This window comes from Canis lupus, chromosome 25 (genome assembly GCF_048164855.1).
Source record: "Canis lupus baileyi chromosome 25, mCanLup2.hap1, whole genome shotgun sequence".
Classification (NCBI taxonomy): Eukaryota; Metazoa; Chordata; class Mammalia; order Carnivora; family Canidae; genus Canis; species Canis lupus.
This window is the reverse complement of record NC_132862.1, coordinates 3,889,002-3,907,342: the sequence shown is the minus strand read 5'-3', so window position 1 is coordinate 3,907,342 and position 18,341 is coordinate 3,889,002. Positions and strand designations below refer to the sequence as shown.

Below are 18,341 nucleotides of genomic sequence, written 5' to 3'. Positions count from 1 at the left end.
TCTCTCTCTCTGTGTGTGACTATCATAAATAAATAAAAATTAAAAAAATAAATAAATAAATAAATAAATAATAAATAGGAATTTAAAATAAGTAAATAGGAATTTAAAAGATTATATTATATATTAGTATGTTAAGATTAGGAATACATATCATTAGATGTTCAGTGCAAATAATATATGATTTTTGTTTTTAGGTTGCGGAATAGCGCCACTTGCAGATGCATTGAAGGGGTCTCGGATAGTAGGGGGCACAGCAGCTCAAATTGGTGCATGGCCGTGGGTAGTTAGCCTGCAGATTCAGTCGGGAAGAATTCTTGCTCACATATGTGGGGGAAGCTTAGTGAAAAATAACTGGGTCCTCACAGCTGCCCACTGTACTAAGGACACTAGGTATGTATTCAGAGCACAAGTCCTCTATTTTATTTCCTCGGGGGATATTTTCAAGCGGCAGAGGACCCTTTGACCTCAGCCGTGCTCAGTTACGCTGTGTGTTTACCAGTAGCCATAAGGCTTTACACCAGCACACGGTTTTGTTGGAATGAGAACTATAAATCAGAGGTCAACACACTTTCTAGAAATAGTAAAAATTTTAAGGACTCTCTCACAGCTATTCAGCTCTGTCACTATAGAACCAAAGTGGCCATAGATAATATAATTGAATAAGTATGCCGTGATCCAATAAAACTTTATGAACACTGAAATTGGAACAAAATACTTTTTTTAAAAAATTTTGTTCCCTACCCCCCCCCCCCAACCATCTACAAGTATAAAAAAACAATCTTTTTGCTTGTGGGCTATGCAAAAAATAGGAGCTAAGTCAGATTTGGTCTCTGGTTGCAATTTGTCAGACTGTGCTTTAAATAATGGCAGTTGTCTTTTAGCTTTTAAAACTATTATATTGTAACTCTGTGTTTGCCTTTCTCACTATTGGATCATGAGTTTTTTGAGGGTTTTTAAAAAATTTTTTATTTACTTATTTATTTGAAAGAAAGTAGGGTACCTGGGTGGCTCAGTCTGTTAAGCATCTGTCTTTGGCTCCGGTCATGGTCCCGGGGTCCTGGGATGCAGCCCTGCATCAGGCTCCCTGCTTGGTGGGGAGCCTGCTTCTCCCTCTCCCACTCCCCTTGCTTGTGCCTTCTCTCCCTCTGTCAAATAAATAAATAAATAAGATATTTAAAAGGAAAGAAGGAAGAAAGCAAGCAAGCATGAGGGAAGGTGGGCAGAGGGGAAAACAGACTCCCCACTGAATGGGAGACCAATGAGGGCTCCATCCCAAGATCCTAAGATCTCATGACCTGCGCCCAAGACAGACACTTAATCAGCTGAGCCACCCAGTGCCCCTGAATCATGAGCTTTTTTTTAAAAAGGGCTATGTATTTTATTTTGTATTCCTTGGACTAATATAGGACTTGGCCTACTTAATAGAAGACATAATAAATGTTTATTGTATGGATAATGTCAGTCTTAGAGAAATAGGATTTACCACAGAATAGAACTCTGATCCGGGCAGCGCAGGTGGCTCAGGGGTTGAGCATCTGCCTTCGGCTTGGGTGGTGATCCCGGGGTCCTGGGATCAAGTCCTGCATCAGGCTCCCTGCAGGGAGCCTGCTTCTCTGCCTGTGTCTCTGCCTCTCTGTGTGTGTCTCTCATGAATAAATAAATAAAATCTTTAAAAAAAAAAAAAAAAAGAATTCTCTGATCCTCCTAACCATTCAGTATGAAGCTCTATGAAAAATCCTTTGGGAAGCCATAGTACTGTCCTATAATATCCCTTTAGAATTTAATTTTTAAGAGAACAGCTCTCTTGGTGAAGAATGAAAAGTCTATAAGAGGAACTAACACCCTCAAAATTCAATTGAGGGCAACTGACCTGATAGGGTATGTAAGGTTTTAATCTGTATACTTTTTTTTTTTTTTTTTTTTAAAGAAAGCTCTGTGCCCAACATGGGGCTTGAACTCATGACCCTGAGACCAAGAGCCTCCCACATGCTCTACCAATTGAGGCAGCCAAGCACTCCTGTATACTACATTTTTGAAAGATGCATTTCAGTTCCATAAATTGACCTCTGAAGAATAGAGGTAGAAAAATAGTAAGATATTAAGGTAAACAAAGGGTATAGAAAGAGATGTAAAAATAAAAGTTTCAGAGTTAGGAATCAATTCTGTTCTTTCAGGGGTGTTTTACAATACGATGCTTTATAAAATGCTATCTTAACTTCTTATTTTTTTATTAAGTAGGGTCCGTGCCCAACATGGGGCTTGAACTCATGACCCCAAAATCAAGAGTCCCATGCTCCTCTGAGCCAACCAGGCTCCCCTAACATGCTATCTTTAAAAACTGCTTTCAGACCTTAAATTGATGGAGGAAAGGTCTGATATGGTTTGAAGATTCTTGGAAAAGCTCTTCTTGCCTATTAAGTCCTGATGTTGTCCTTTTACTGGTCTAGTCCTTTGACACGGTAGGAAAAACAATGAATTTGGATTGAGGAGACCTGTATCCTAGTCTTCCCTGACACTCTGGTGCTGTGACTTTTTGGTGCTGTGACTTTAAGGAAGGTCTCAAAACCTGCAAGACCGGGGAAGGGGGGGTGCGGGCAGCCCCGGTGGCTCAGCGGTTTGGCGCTGCCTGCAGCCTGGGGTGTGATCCTGGAGACCCGGGATTGAGTCCCACATCGGGCTCCCTGCATGGAGCCTGCTTCTCCCTCTGCCTATGTCTCTGTCTCTCTCTGTGTGTCTATGAATAAATAAATAAAATCTTAAAAAAAAAAAAAAAAAAACAGACCTGCAAGATGTATGACCTTGGTCAAATAATATAGTTTTGTTATATTGTCATAGAATCTTAGAGTTAAAAGAGGCATTTTAAAGTCGGATCAAGCCTCTGTCCTGTATATGAATCCTTACAAGAGTGAAGTTAGGGGTTGTCTAGTCTGAAATAATTGTTGCTTCAATTTACTAAGCCAGGCATTTGTTTTTCATACATAATTTTCACTAATCTTCACAACCACTCTGCTGTAGGGAGGCTCTGAGACAAATACCTTGCTCATGGCTGGAGAACAATAAAATTGGGGATCAAATCCAGGTTTGCCAGAATGAAACCCCACACATAACCATAACATAACACGTGGCTCTCTACTTGAGGCATCTCATGTGATGATGGACTGCTACCTTGGAAAGAATCTCATTTCATTTTCGGACAGCTTTAATTCTTAGAGAGCTTTTCTTATGTTGAAATAAGTGTCTTGGTTTTTTTTATCTGCTTTCTGAACCCATATATATTCAACCCAATTAGCCTTCCAGGCATTTGAAGATAATGTTCATATTCCACTTAACATTTCTCAAGACTAAATCTTACTGACGTCTTTACTCCTTTACTCAACATTTACTGGATGTAAATGTACGTTATATGCTAGGGACTGGGCTAGGTGCTGAGGCAGTGGACATTACTGAGGTATATTCTCTACTTTTCAGGAGTGTCCTGTGAGAGAACTAACTTTGCCACATTCTATTCCAGCCCCCCCCCCCTTATTTCCTAAACCTTGCACCATCAATTATCCCTTATTCCTTCTTAGAACAACCATTTATTCAAAGACTTGCTCTGAGATTAGGTACTAAGGATGTTAAATATAATTTAATTATATATGTATATATAAATATAAATTATATTTATATATAATTATAAATTATATAATTATAATTTTTTTACACAAAAAGCCCCGGGGCGCCTGGTTGGCTCAGTCAGTTAAGCATCTACCTTCAGCTCAAGTCATGATCCCAGGGACCTGCAATTGAGCCCCAAGTTGGGCTTGCTGCTCAGCAGTCTGTTTGTCCCTCTCCATCTGCCCCTCTAACTGCTTGTACTAATAAAGTCTTAAAAAAAAATTAAAAGCCTACCAGTAACTGTCTGAGATAGCTATTATCGTCTCTGTTTTATACTTGAGGAATCCAGAGATGAGGAAAATTTAGTAACTTGCCTGAGATCATACCACTGTTAAGTAGCAGCCCCCTGACCTAAACCCAGTTCTTAAACGTGTGCTGTTGCATTATACCTCATTTTCTCTAGTATTTTTCAGTCTTCTCTCTGGTTTCTTCCCTACAACCCTCAAACATGTTTAGGTCATTCCATTGTTGTTATTAAGATTTTATTTATTTATTCATGACAGAGACACAGGCAGAGGGAGAAGCAGGCACCTTGCAGGGATCCTGAGTCTCCAGGATCACACCCGGGGCCTTCAGCCCGCGCTAAACTGCTGGGCCACTGGGCTGCCCTCCATTGTTATTTAAAAGCCCAAGCAATCTATCTGTGAACCCTACCTATTTCTGTACCTCCCTTCGTGGTTGGACTCTCTTTGAGAGGCTCCCTTTTGCTTCATTTGCATTGACTCCTAAAATGCCAATTGCAGCCTGATTTCTATGGTCAAAACCCACTATTAAAGATCCACCTCCGTGGGGATCCCTGGGTGACTCAACAGCTTAGTGCCTGCCTTCAGCCGAGGGTGTGATCTTGGGGCCCCGGGACTGACTCCCATGTCGGGGTCCCTGCATGGGGCCTGCTTCTCCCTCTGCCTGTGTCTCTGCCTCTCTCTCTCCCTCTGTGTCTCTCATAAATAAATAAAATCTCTAAAAAAAAGAGAGAGATCCACCTCCGTCCCAAATCCAATGACTTCTTAGTCCCCATCCAATTTGACCTTTATAATCTATGGTAAAGTTGACCAACACTGTTCTTGAAACTATCTCTTTTCTTCATTTCTAAGTCACCTCTCCCTTTTTTAAAAAAATCTCTCCTTTTCCTTGGTCAGTCTTTGTCATCATCTAAGTGGCAACATTCTCTAGAGTCCAACTCTTATCCTCTTGGCTTATCATCTCTGTACTCTTAGAGATGTCTCAGCAATCACCATGTGCTAGAAACTCCCAAGTCTCTCCAGCTGAGTTATATTTCTAGCTCCCCGCTATACATTTATACTGGAGTCAGTCTCAACCAATTGGAAGATGAATTTTAAAATCCTGTAATCTGGGCAGCCCTGGTGGCGCAGCGGTTTGACACCGCCTGCAACCTGGGGTGTGATCCTGGAGACCGGGGATCGAGTCCCACATCAGGCTCCCTGCGTGGAGCCTGCTTCTCCCTCTGCCTGTGTCTATGCCCCTCTCTCTCTGTGTCTATGAATAAATAAATAAAATCTTTAAAAAAAGAAAATCCTGTAATCCTAAAAAATAATAATAATAAATAAATAATAAAAAATAAATAAAATCCTGTAATCCTGTTCCTTCTCTATTCTTTCAGATAATATCACCAAATAGCTCCATTGCCGACGAGTTAACTCACTGCACAATATCTCTTAAGTTTGTTTCTTCTATCTCAGTACTCCATACTGATTAGAAAAAGATTCAGAATATCAGTCTCCATATGCCTAGCTCATTGCTCATCACTTACACTAGTTACACTTACACTACTGTTATGATAACTATCCTAATGAGTATGAAGGGTATCTCACTGTGGTTTTAATTTGCAATTCTCTAATGACTAGTGATGTTGAGCATCTTTCCATATGCTTATTGGCCATTTGTGTATCTTCTGTGAAGGAACATCTATTCAAATCCTTTGCCCATTTTTAACTAGGATTTTTGTTGAGATGTAGGAATCCTTTTTATATTCTTGATATTAAGTCTTATCAAATATATGATCTGAACATATTTTCTCTCATTCTGTGGGTTGTTTCACTTTTTTGATAATGTCCTTTGATGCATAAAAGTTTTCAGTTTTAAGGAAGTCCAATTTATTTATGGTTACTTGTATTTTTGGTGTATATCTAAGAAATCATTGCCAAATCCAATATCATGAAAGTTTTCTCCTGTGTTTTTTCTTCTAAGAGTTTTTTTTTTTTTTTTTTTACTTTTATATTTAGGCCTTTATCTACTTTGAGTTAATTTTTGCATATGGTGTAAGGAAAGTGTCCAGCTTCATTCTTTTGCATGCATATACAATTTGCTAGTACAATTGGTTGAAAAAGTCTGTCCTTTCCCCACTGAATTGTCTTGACACTTTTGTTGAAAATCAGTTGAGACAATATGCAAGGTATATTTCTGAGCTCTCTATTCTTTTTCGTTGGGGTGTATGTGTGTGTATGTGTATCTGCCAGTACTACAGTGTTTTGATTACTGTACATTTGCAGTAGTGTTTGTTTGTTTGTTTGCAGTAGTTTTGAAGTCTGGAAATGTAAGTCCTCCAACTACATTCTTCTTTCTCAAGATTATTTTGGCTATTTGGGGTCCCTTGATATTCTGTATGAATTTAGGATGGGTTTTTCTATTTCTTCAAAAAATACTGGGATTTTTATAAGGATTTTTTTTTTTTTGGATTTTTATAAGGATTGCATTGAATCTATAGATTGCCTTGGCTAGTATTGTCATCCTAACAATATTGTCTCCCAATTGGTGAACATGGGATCTTTCCATTTATTCATGTCTTCTTTATTTTTTTTAAAAGATTTTATTTATTTGTTCACGAGAGACACAAAGAGAGAGGCAGAGACATAGGCAGAGGGAGAAGCAGGCCTGCTGTGGGGAGGCCGACGCAGGACTCAATCCCAGGACCCTGGGATCATGACCTGAGCCAAAGGCAGATGCTCATTCACTGAGCCACCCGGGCATTCCTCATGTCTTCTTTGATTTCAGCAACGTTTTACAGTGTTCAATGTATACAGCCTTTTTTTAATCTCATGGACTGAATATAAATTAAGGAAGGAATATAAATTGAGTAAGTTTGGAAATGAAAAGAAAGATCATTTTTTTAAAGTATTTATTTATTCATGAGAGAGAGAGACAGAGGAAGAAGCAGGCTTCATGCAGGGAGCCCAACATGGGACTCGATCCTGGGCCAAAGTGCTAAACCGCTGAGCCACCTGGGCTGCCCGAAAGATCATTATTTCAAAGTAGCTTAAAGTAGTGATTTTTTTTTTTATACAAAATAGAACTAGGGCTTTAAAATTTTTTGGTAGGCTTTCTAGAGGCCACCTAATTTACTTTTAAGAGAACTAAATATCTTCTATTTCCTTGGGAGAAATTCTAGGAAGTAGAATTGCAGAGTAAAATACAGTGAAACTTGGAGCACCTGAGTGGCTCAGTCGGTTGAGTGTCCAACTCCTGGTTTTGGCTCAGGTCATGATCTCAGGATCCTGGGATTGAGCCCTAAGTCAGGCTCTGTGCTCAACAGAGAGTCTGCTAGTAACTTTGTCTTCCTGCCCCTCTGCCCCTCCACCTGCTCTCTCTCTCAGATAAATAAATCTTTTTAAAAATACAATGCAACTTCTATAAACTATTGATACATGCTGCCAGGAAACTATTGATACATGCTGCCAGGATACCCGTCTATTTATACTTTCCACATGAGTAAGAGTTCCTTTGCTCTTGTGACTGTGTTTTTTTTTTTTTTTAAAGATTTTATTCATTTATTCCCGAGAGACACAGAGAGAGAGAAGCAGAGACATAGGGAGAGGGAGAAGCAGGCTCCCTGTGGGGAGCCTGACATGAGACTCAATCTCAGGACCCCAGGATCACAACCTGATTCAAAGGCAGACACTCAACCACTGAGCCACCCAGGCACCCTTGTTTTTGTGACTGTTATCTGTCCTGAGCATTATTGTCAAATACACACACACATTCACCAGCTTTGCCAATTTGAAGGATGAAAAGGAATTTCAGCGTTTGTAAATAGCAATGTATAAAGTAAAAGATCCTCCTTCCTGATCCATTTCCAAATGTAACAACTATTAAATGCTTAAGGTTTTAATTGTTGATTTTGACCAACAAAAGAGTTTTTACTTTATTTATTGTTTTTTTTAGATTTTCAAGAATCCACTAGTTGCTTCCTGTTTTATATATGTAATGTTGTCATACTTTATTTTTTTGTTGTTGTTGTCATACTTTATTAAAAGTTCTTTCTCCTATCAATGCTATGTATTCATCAACATTTTCGTTCTAGTTTAATTTTTATAATTCTCATGCTAATATCCAAATATTCCATCTAAAACTTCAGAATTTACAAAAGTAAAAAAAAAAAAAAAAAAGAATTTACGAAAGTAGAGGGAATAGTTTAGTGAATTCCCATGTATCTATCACCCAACTTCAAGTTACCAGCTCATGTCTAATCTTATTTCATCTTTATCCTCACCAACTCCTTCCTTCAATTATTTTGAAGCAAATCACAGATATACCACTTAAAGTATTTCTAAAAGAAGACTTTAATTAAAAGTTTTATATTAAAAATTTTTTACATTTAAATACTTAATCAGTTTCAAGTTTATTTTACTGTTTAATGTTTTTCAGGTATTTAGTTTTATTTCACTTTTCAAACTAGTTAATTAGCTAGGTGTTCCAGTAGCACTTACCAAATAATTCATTCTTTGGTCAACTGGTAAAGAAGTGCTACCTTAAGGGATCCCTGGGTGGCACAGCGGTTTGGCGCCTGCCTTTGGCCCAGGGCGCGATCCTGGAGACCCGGGATCGAATCCCATGTCGGGCTCCCGGTGCATGGAGCCTGCTTCTCCCTCTGCCTGTGTCTCTGCCTCTCTCTCTCTCTCTGTGACTATCATAAGTAAATAAATAAAAATTAAAAAAAAAAAAAAGAAGTGCTACCTTAATCATATGTTAAAATCTCATGTACTCCAGTCTTTTGTTTTTGTTTTGTTTTTTTTTTTCCAGTCTGTTTTTGGACCTTCTATTCCACTGATCTTTTTTTCCTTTCCTACATCATCATATTTTGGTTTTTATTTGATGTGACTTTATGTACATGAAAGTAGGATTAAAGTTTTATTAATCTAAAATGAGAAAAACAAAAACTAGGAGATTAAGAATATTTACTCAGTTAAATAAATATTTGTAATAACATTTATTCTCTTTCAGAGATCCTTTAATGTGGAGAGCTGTGATTGGAACTAATAATATAAACGTGCACCATCCACACTCCAAGAAGATAAAAGTTAAGGCAATCATTATCCATCCAGGCTTCAATTTGGAAACTTTTGTAAATGATATTGCACTGTTTCATTTAAAAAAAGCAGTGAGATATAATGAGTATATCCAGCCTATTTGTCTACCTTTTGATATTTTCCAAAAACTGGACCAAAACACAAAGTGTTTTATAAGCGGCTGGGGAAGAACAGAAGAAGAAGGTAATTATAATCTGAATTTTATATATAGATTTTTTTCCTGATTATTGGAGAGGATGAACCCTTTTATATATTCATCTCTTTATATCATGAGTTTGAGCAATAGATCTTTATAAACCATTTAAAAGCAAGTGTCTTTTTTCTTATATTTTGTCTTGCTTTTAGGAAAGAGAAAATTATCTTCCAGAGCAGAAATAGAGATTTTCTCTGGCTATAATGCTAAGATACTTGAACCTCTAAACATTCTCAGAGAGAATGATGTTTCTAAGTGTTTTTATAGTTCCTGAAACTCAGAGGTGATAGAGCCAGCTCTGTAAGAGCATTGCTTATCTTAAGCTTATGGCTGTAAGGAATCAAATTTAATGTCCTTTTTATTTAATACCCTGTTTAATATCAAAGAGGTTGAGTGCTATATATTTTCTTTAGTGCACAAATGGGCACTAATTATCAATTAATTGAACTATCATGAACTATGAACACATAAATGTAGAAAATAGTCTCTGCCTCTGGTACTAACAAGAACTACCATTTGGGACCACTTACCATGTTTTTGGCCCTTCTAAATATATTATTGTATCTTCAAAATGTTCCTATTAGGGAGTTAATGTTAATTATTCCTATTTGAACGGATCAGGAATTATGGATCTTAGAGGTTGAGAAGCCAGGATGCAAATCCAGGTCTTCTTTATTCAAAAGCCTGAATAGCTAAGTACTACATTAAATATGAACTGTTCTTGAGGAAATCAAAGTCTAGTTAGCAATATATGAGATCAAGTGCTGAGACTCTTTTTTCTATTCCTCATAGAAACTAGCCATTTAAATATGAGTGGAGGGGCTCCTGGGTGGCTCAGTTTGTTGGGCCTCCAACTCTTGATTTCAGCTTGGATCATGATCATGGGATGGAGCCCCACACCAGGCTCCCCACTCAGCAGGGACTCTGCTTGAGATTCTTTCTCTTTCTCTTTCTTCCTTTGCCTTTTCCCCCACCACCCCAGGACGGATGAATAAATCTTTTTTAAAAATGTGTAGACTAGGGGCACATGGCTGTCTCAGTCAGAAGAGTATGCAACTCTTGATCTTGGGGTCATGAATTTGAGACCCACAATGGGTGCAGAGTTTACTTCAATAAATAAACTTTAAAAAAAACTTTTAAAATAATTAAATAAGTGTAGATTATTTAGCTATGATACAGATAACTCTATGAAAGATTTGTGAATTATTATTTTTCTTTTTTTCTTCTGTGAATACTGTTTAAACAAGTTAAGATAGTGGGACACCTGAGTGGCTCAGCGGTTGAGCAATGTCTGCCTTCGGCTTAGGGCATGATCCCGGGATCTGGGATTGAATCCCACATCAGGGCTCCTTGCAGGAGGCCTACTTCTCCCTCTGCCTGTGTCTCTGCCTCTCTCTCTTTCTTTCTCTCTCTCTCTTTCTCTGTGTCTCATGAATAGTTAAATAAAATCTTTAAAAAAAAAAAAACACAAGAAAGCGATGTGTAGGGAAAAGAGTATGGGCTTTAGAATCACAGACCTAAGTCTGAATCTCGGCCCTAGATTGTACTAGCTAAATGACCATGGGCAAGTTATAGACTCTTTAAAAACAATTAGAATAACAATGACCGGAACAGCTTCCATTTATTCAGGGCTAGGTACTTGATAAAATGCTAAGCACTTTAACCCGTTTCTCATTTAATGCCCCCAATAACACTATGAGAAATATTATGATGTGGATAAATAAACAGATTTGAAGAGGTTAAGTAAGCTGCCAAAGTCACACAGCTAAGTAAGGAGTGAAAATTCAATGCCAGGTTGGCCTGCCTCAAAACTCATGTGTTTCTATTATCATCTTTCACAATGTCATATATTTTTGTGATCTGCAAGATGAGAATAATAATACCTGTCAGCTGATTTAAGGATTAAGTTGGCTCTCTAGCAACATGGTAGATTCCATGCACACACCAACCTTCCCAGTGAAAACTATTAAGAGAGAAAATACATAGGTCAAGGACTGAGTGTGAAGACTGGAACTTACATAACTGAAGCATTGAAATTGGCTTTTATCTTGATGGTATTTGCCATAACACTGAATGTGAATTTTTGTGGTTTCGTGGGCCTTGAGAGGATTGAAGAACAAAGCCCGCTCAAGTGTGTGGGCAGAGATTCTCATGAAGCTGGAGCCAGAAGGCTATACTCTGGGAATGAGTCAGACTCATGACCCAGCATGTAGTTCATCTATACATAGTTCACTTTAAATATGATATGGGCAGGTTGAAAATAAAAGGATGGGGAAAGATATACCATGGCAACTTAATCAAAAGTGAACTGGACTGGGGAAAAAAAAAAAGGCAGGAAAGGCTACACTAATATCAGATAAAGTAGAGGTAAGAACAAATAAAGCTAGGGGTCCCTGGGTGGCTCAGTGGTTTGGTGCCTGCCTTTGTCCCGGGGTGTGATCTTGGGGGTCCCAGGATCGAGTCCCACATCAGGCTCCCTGCGTGGAGCCTGCTTCTCTCTCTGCCTGTGTCTGTCTCTCATGAATAAATAAATAAAATCTTAAAAAAAAAAAAAAAAAAACTACTAGGGACAGTAAGGAACATAATAATAATGATATAAAAAAATCCACAAAAGAGACATAGCAATCTTATATGTGTATGCACCAAACACCAGAGATACAGTTTCTTAAAAACACACAAACATACATATATGACCCAGCAATCACACTCCTGCACATTTATTCCAGAGAAATGAAAACAGGTCCATACAAAAACCTGTTAACAAATGTTCATAAAAGCTTTATTTGTGATACCCAAAAGCTGGGAAAAACTAAATGTCCTTCCTTAATTAGATGAGTGACTAAACAAATTGTAGCATATCCTTAACATGGAATGATACTAAACAGTTAAAAATTATATGCATTATACATGCATCAACTTATTTTTTTTTAAAGATTTTATTTATTCATGAGAGACACAGGGAGAGAGAGGCAGAGACACAGGCAGAGGGAGAAGCAGGCTCCATGCAGGGAGCCCGATGTGGGACTCGATTCCAGGTCTCCAGGATCACGCCCCAGGCTGAAGGCCGTGCTAAACCGCTGAGCCACCTGGGCTGCCCCATGCATCAACTTAGATGGCATTATGCTGGGTGAAGAAAAGAGCCATTTTCAAAGGGCATGTACTGTATGATTCCATTTATATACCATTCTCAAGATGGCAAAATTACAGAGATGGAGAACTAATTACTGGATGCTAGGTGTAAGACGATTAGGTAGCCTGAGGAGATCTTTGTGATGGTTAAATAGTTCTATACCTTAATTGTGGAGGCAATTATAAGAATGTACACATACAATAAAGTGGCACAGATCTACACATACATTGTACCAATGTCAATTTCTTGATTTTGATATTGTATCTCTTCAGTTACACAGATGTAACCATTGCAGGAAATAGGATAACAAGTGCACTGTACCTCACTGTACTATCTTTGCAACTTCCTATGACTATAATTCTTTTGAAATAAAGTTTTTTTTTTTTTAAACAAGATATAACCAAAGCATCCTCAACCTCCACCCCTACCTCCAGGATTTCTAGGAAAACTGCTTAATTGAAGGGGGAAAAGGTAGAAATTTTCCAAGAAAACGTAATTACAAATACCACTCAAATGGAGTTGTTTCCCCAAATCATTCTGAATAGAAAGATTCAAGCTTAGGATTTAGTTTAAATAAGTCATAGGCTGATAAGGTCTCTAGGTTCCTGAGAGGATCAAATACAAATCATTTGTACAGAAACTAAATTTCATCTAAGACCTCAAAAGAATTCCACCTGATAAAGTTTCAATGAAAATGGATTATAATTGTAAAAATTACTAAACACCAAAGCAAACAAGGCATTATGAGTGAGAGCAGAAACAGTAGACATCTAAATAAGACCCACAAAAATTTCAGATGTTGAGATCAAATAATAAAAAGTGTTTTAATGTATTATAAGAAATAAAGGAGATATGCTTAAAAATATGAATAAAGGGACGCCTGGGTGGCTCAGCGGTTGAGCATCTGCCTTTGGCTCAGGGCGTGATCCTGGAGTCCCAGGATCGAGTCCCACATCAGGCTCCCTGCATGGGGCCTGCTTCTCCTTCTGCCTGTGTCTCTGCCTCTCTCTCTCTCTGTCTCACATGAATAAATAAATAAAATCTTTTTTAAAAAATATGAATAAAAAGGAGCTATGAAAAAAAACTAAACAATTATAATAATTAAAAAATATAATAATTGAGGAGCACCTGGGTGGCTCAGTTAAGTGTCTGACTCTTGACTTTGGCTTAGGTCATGATCTCAAGGTTGTGAGATCAAGCCTATGTCAGGGTCCATGCTGGGCATAGAGCCTGCTTAAGATTCTCTCCCTCTGCCCTTCCCCCTCAGTTCATGTGTGTGCTCTCTCAAAAAAATTAATTAAAAAATACAATATTTGACATAAACTCAATGGACTAAATTAGTGCCAAGTCAGAAAATACTTAGGATTCCACAAATTAAAATCAACCAGATCTAGCTTACAAAGTTTACCAAACACATAAAGAGAAAAATCATAATAATGAAAGTCAACAGAAATAACAGATCCTCCAAGGATCTCAGATACTAATATTTTAGGTATAGAATACAAAATAAGTATATGTGAATTGTTTGAAGACATTAAAAAGTAGAATTAGAAATAAGCAATAGACTATCTAGAATGACCAGGCAGATTTAAAAGAGAACCAGGGGTGCCTGGGTGAGTTGGCACCCAGAGTTGGTGCCAAGAGTTGGTTAAGCATCCAACTCTTGATTTCAGCACGGGTCATGATCTCAGGGTTGTGAGATTCAGCCTTGTGTCAGGGTCCATGCTGGGTATGGAGCCTACTTGGGTTTCTCTCTCTCCCTCTCCTGTTGACCCTCCTCCAAAAGAGAACCAAATGGGATCTTTAAAAATGAAAAAAAAAGGGGGGGGGGGCGGGGATTCCCTAGGTGGCTCAGTGGTTTGGCGCCAGCCTTCAGCCCAGGGCGTGATCCTGGGGTCCCAGGATTGGGTCTCCCATCAGGCTCCCTGCACGGAGCCTGCTTCTCCCTCTGCCTGTGTCTCTGCCTCTCTCTCTGTGTGTCTCAAATAAATAAATAAATAAATAAATAAATAAAAAATAAAAATAAAAACGAAAAAATGTAACTGCTAAAGTTTGTAACTCACTGGACAAATTAATCAGACTCAGCTGAAGAGAAAATTTGTGAGCTAGAAGATATACCTGAAGAAATTGCCTAGACTGGCACAGAGGAAATAAAAGATTATGACAGTAAAGTATAAGAAGGATGGAATAAAAAAAAAAAAGATGGAATAAGAAAGTCAAATATACATCTAATGAGAATGTTAGAAAGAATGAATGAAGAGAATAGAGGAGAGGCAATATTGAATGGATGTGGGTTGAAATTTTTCTATAACTGATGGAAGACATGAATCCAGATATCCATGAACTGAAACAAAATATAATTCCTTTTCATACATTGTAAGGAAGTTGCAGAACAAAAACAAGAGATCTCGATACAGCCAGGGGAAAAAAAAAAAAAAAAAAAAGTCCTTACAAAATAACTACAGGTTAGCCTTCAGAAAACTTGAAAGCAATAATGACAGTCAAAAATACAATGAAATATCATATCATGGTCAAAATACTGAGAGAAGGGACGCTTGGGTGGCTCTGCGGTTGAGCGTCTGCCTTCAGATCAGTGCGTGATCCTGGAGACCCGGAATCGAGTCCCACATTGGGCTCCCTGCATGAGCCTGCTTCTCCCTCTGCCTGTGTCTCTGCCTCTCTCTCTCTCTGCCTCTCATGAATAAATAAATAAAATCTTTAAAAAAAATACTGAGAGAAAATAAATAAACCTGTAATTATGTATCCAAGTAAACTATCATTGGAGAATAAGAGTGAACTAAAACTGAGTTTACCACCAGTAATCTTTCACCAAAGGAAATAAATGCGTCAGAAAGGAGAATGATGCCACAAAGGAGGTATGTAATGCAGAAGTGAGCAAAAAAATAGATAACTATATAGGTAAATATAAATAAATACTGTATACAACAGTGGTTCTCACCTAGGGACAATTTTGTCCCCACAGGACATTTGGTACTGTCTGGAGAAAATTTTGTTACTACTGGGCAGGCTGTAAGTAGGTTACTGGCATCTTGGTAGAAGTCAGGAATACTGCTCATCATCCTTCAGTGCACAGGATAGTCCTCTCACCTTTCACAACAAAGAATTATCTGGTCTATAATGTCAATAGTGCAATGTCAATATAATGTATAATTCATGGAATTAAAAAAAAGATACCTAAATATTGGGGGGAAAGCCTGTATTTCAGAATGGATCAGAGTTAAAGTAGTCTCAGTATATTATTATTCAGAAGTGTTAAGATACTAATTAATATTTGGGATCCCTGGGTGGCGCAGCGGTTTGGCGCCTGCCTTTGGCCCAGGGCGCGATCCTGGAGACCCGGGATCGAATCCCACGTCGGGCTCCCGGTGCATGGAGCCTGCTTCTCCCTCTGCCTATGTCTCTGCCTCTCTCTCTCTCTCTCTCTCTCTCTGTGACTATCATAAATAAATAAAAAATAAAATAAAAAAAATATTAGATTTAAGCATGATTGGTCAAATTTGAATAATAGAAATAGAGGATATAAAACTTGGAATAAGTAACATGGAATAAGAAAATAAAGACAAAATCTTAAGAAAGGAGAAATCAGCTTAGGAAAAGAGAAAAATAGAAAGCATAAAATAAGACAGTAGAAACAAGCCTAAATATATTCATAATCACAATAAATGTTAATGGACCAAACCACTAGTTAAAAGACAGATAATCAGATTAGGGAGTAGGAGATCCAGCTTACCTCGAGGGATACCTAAAATGTAAGGATATGGAAGGATTGAAATAAGACAATAGTAAATATATCAAGTAAAATTAAAAGAAAGCTAGTATCACTATACAAATTGTTGGCAAAATAGACTTTAAGGCAAAAGAGTTAGGGATAAAGAAGGTCATTTTTATTTAGAAAAGCTTCAACTCACCAAGAAGCTAGAACAATTCTGGACTTCTGAGCCTAATAAATAGGACCCAGATAATATTAAGGAAAAATAGAATTGTACGACAAATGTTAGAACTCCTTTATGATAGTAGAGAATACAACTATTTTTATTCTTACCAAATCAAACAGATGAAAACTTAGTAAAGATTTGGGATATTTGCGCAACATAATTAGCCAGCTTGATTTAATAGCCAAATCCATGCACTCAAAAATTCAGAGGCTTTTATCTTCTTAAGTGCAGGTGGAATCTTTATAAAAATTGACCACTTGGGGCACCTGGGTGGCTCAGTTGGTTAAGTGTCCAACTCTTGGTTTTCAGCTCACGTTATGATCCCAAAGGTTGTGAGATCAAGCCCCACAAGTCAGGCTCCTCACTCAGCAAGGAGTAGGCTTGAAGATTCTCTTCCTCTACCCCTCCCCCCCACTTACATGCACATCTTCTCTCTCTCAAATAAATCTTTTTTTTTTTTTAAATTGACCACTTATTAGGCCATAAAGCAAAACTCAAAGTTCAAAGGATAGGTAATGTACAAAGTATGAAATCTGATTATGATTAAGTTACAAACAATAAAAGGAATGGGAATTTTGGTTGTGATGGCATGGGGAAGTCGGCAAATCCTCTTCTCCCAAATAAATGTAAACTGAACAAAATTGTCAAAACCAACCATTTCAGGGTCCTGGAAACCAACCAAAGAACACGACAAATTGAGAAATATTTGTTTATTATAAACAACTATAAATTGGAGTTAAAAGAGGAATTTTTGGTTTTCTTGCTTTTGGGTGCTCGCAACTCCCTTCTCAGATCAGTCAGTGAGTGCAGTAGTTTTACCTAGGCCGTGAAGAACAGAATCTTGTTGCCAGAGGATATGAACTCTATTTGGAAAAGCAGTTGAAAATCCAGGATAGCATCATTATCAATAAAAGTAATGAACTCAGCAGCAAGATACAAATGGGGAAAATCCACAACTCTACTGGCCTGGGATCATAGTCGTAGATATAGCCGGCAATAGCAGTGAGAAATTTGACAGAAAAATCCCAGAAATGAGAGAGCTGTAGACTGGCTCAGTAAGCTCTCCAAACATTCTTGCCTTACTGGGAAACCATACATGTGTGGAGAAAATTCGAGAAAACTCACAAAAAAAGTGGAAGTCAAGGTAGATTTGAAAACTGACTGGGGATGCCTGGGTGGCTCAGTTAAGTGTCCGACTCTTGATTTGGCTCAAGTCATGATCTCAGGGTCATGAGATTGAGCCCTGTGTCAGGCTCTGTGCTGACACCGAATCTATCAAGAGTAGTATAAATAGAATTCAACATAATCAAGATGAGTTTATCCAAGGAATTTAAGGATGGTTTCATGTTAGAGTCTCTTTATGTAGTTGACCTCATTAACTGATCAAAGGGTTTTTTTTTTTTAAAGATTTTATTTATTCATGAGAGACACAGAGAGAAAAAGGCAGAGACACAGGCAGAGACACAGGCAAAGGGAGAAGCAGGCTCCATGCAGGGAGCCCGATGTGGGACTCCATCCTGTGACTCCAGGATCACGCCCTGAGCCAAAGGGAGATGCTCAATCACTGAGCCAACCAGGCGTCCCTGACCAAAGGATTTTTTTAAAAAACATGATTATCCCAATAGGTACGGAAGAAGCCCTGTTAAACACACAACAGTCAAAAAACAAAACAAAACAGTCAAGGGACCCCTGGGGGGCCCAGTGGTTGAGCGTCTGCCTTTGGCTTAGGTCGTGATCCTGGGGTCCTGGGATCGAGTCCCACATTAGTCTCCCTTCAGAGAACCTGCTTTTCCCTTTACCTATGTCTCTGCCTCTGTCTGTGTGTCTTTCATGAATAAATAAATCTTAAAAAACAAACATAACAATCGAGAGGTGGAAGTGAACTTCCAGAACCTGAGTAAGGTTATCAACCTCTGGACTACAGAACATCATTATTACAGAAAAACATTTCTTTTAAAATCAGGAACAACTTTCTCCACCATCACTACTGTCATCAATATTATAGTAGAGATTCTACCATGTGTAGTAACACTGGAAAAAGATGCAAAAACATGTATGACTTAGGTAATAATAAAAGAGTC

The 18,341-nt window shown here is 38.1% G+C and overlaps 1 protein-coding gene across 4 annotated transcripts in view; it reads left to right on the top strand.

Moving 5' to 3' along the window:
• TMPRSS12 (transmembrane serine protease 12) overlaps positions 1-18,341 on the top strand; it is a 29,534-nt gene that overhangs the window by 786 nt on the left and 10,407 nt on the right. For all 4 annotated transcript variants that reach the window (XM_072797938.1, XM_072797937.1, XM_072797939.1 and 1 more), the window contains exons 2-3: positions 195-390; positions 8,896-9,164. In XM_072797938.1, the coding sequence (XP_072654039.1) occupies positions 195-390; positions 8,896-9,164 (465 nt within the window). The remainder of the gene's footprint in view (positions 1-194; positions 391-8,895; positions 9,165-18,341) is intronic.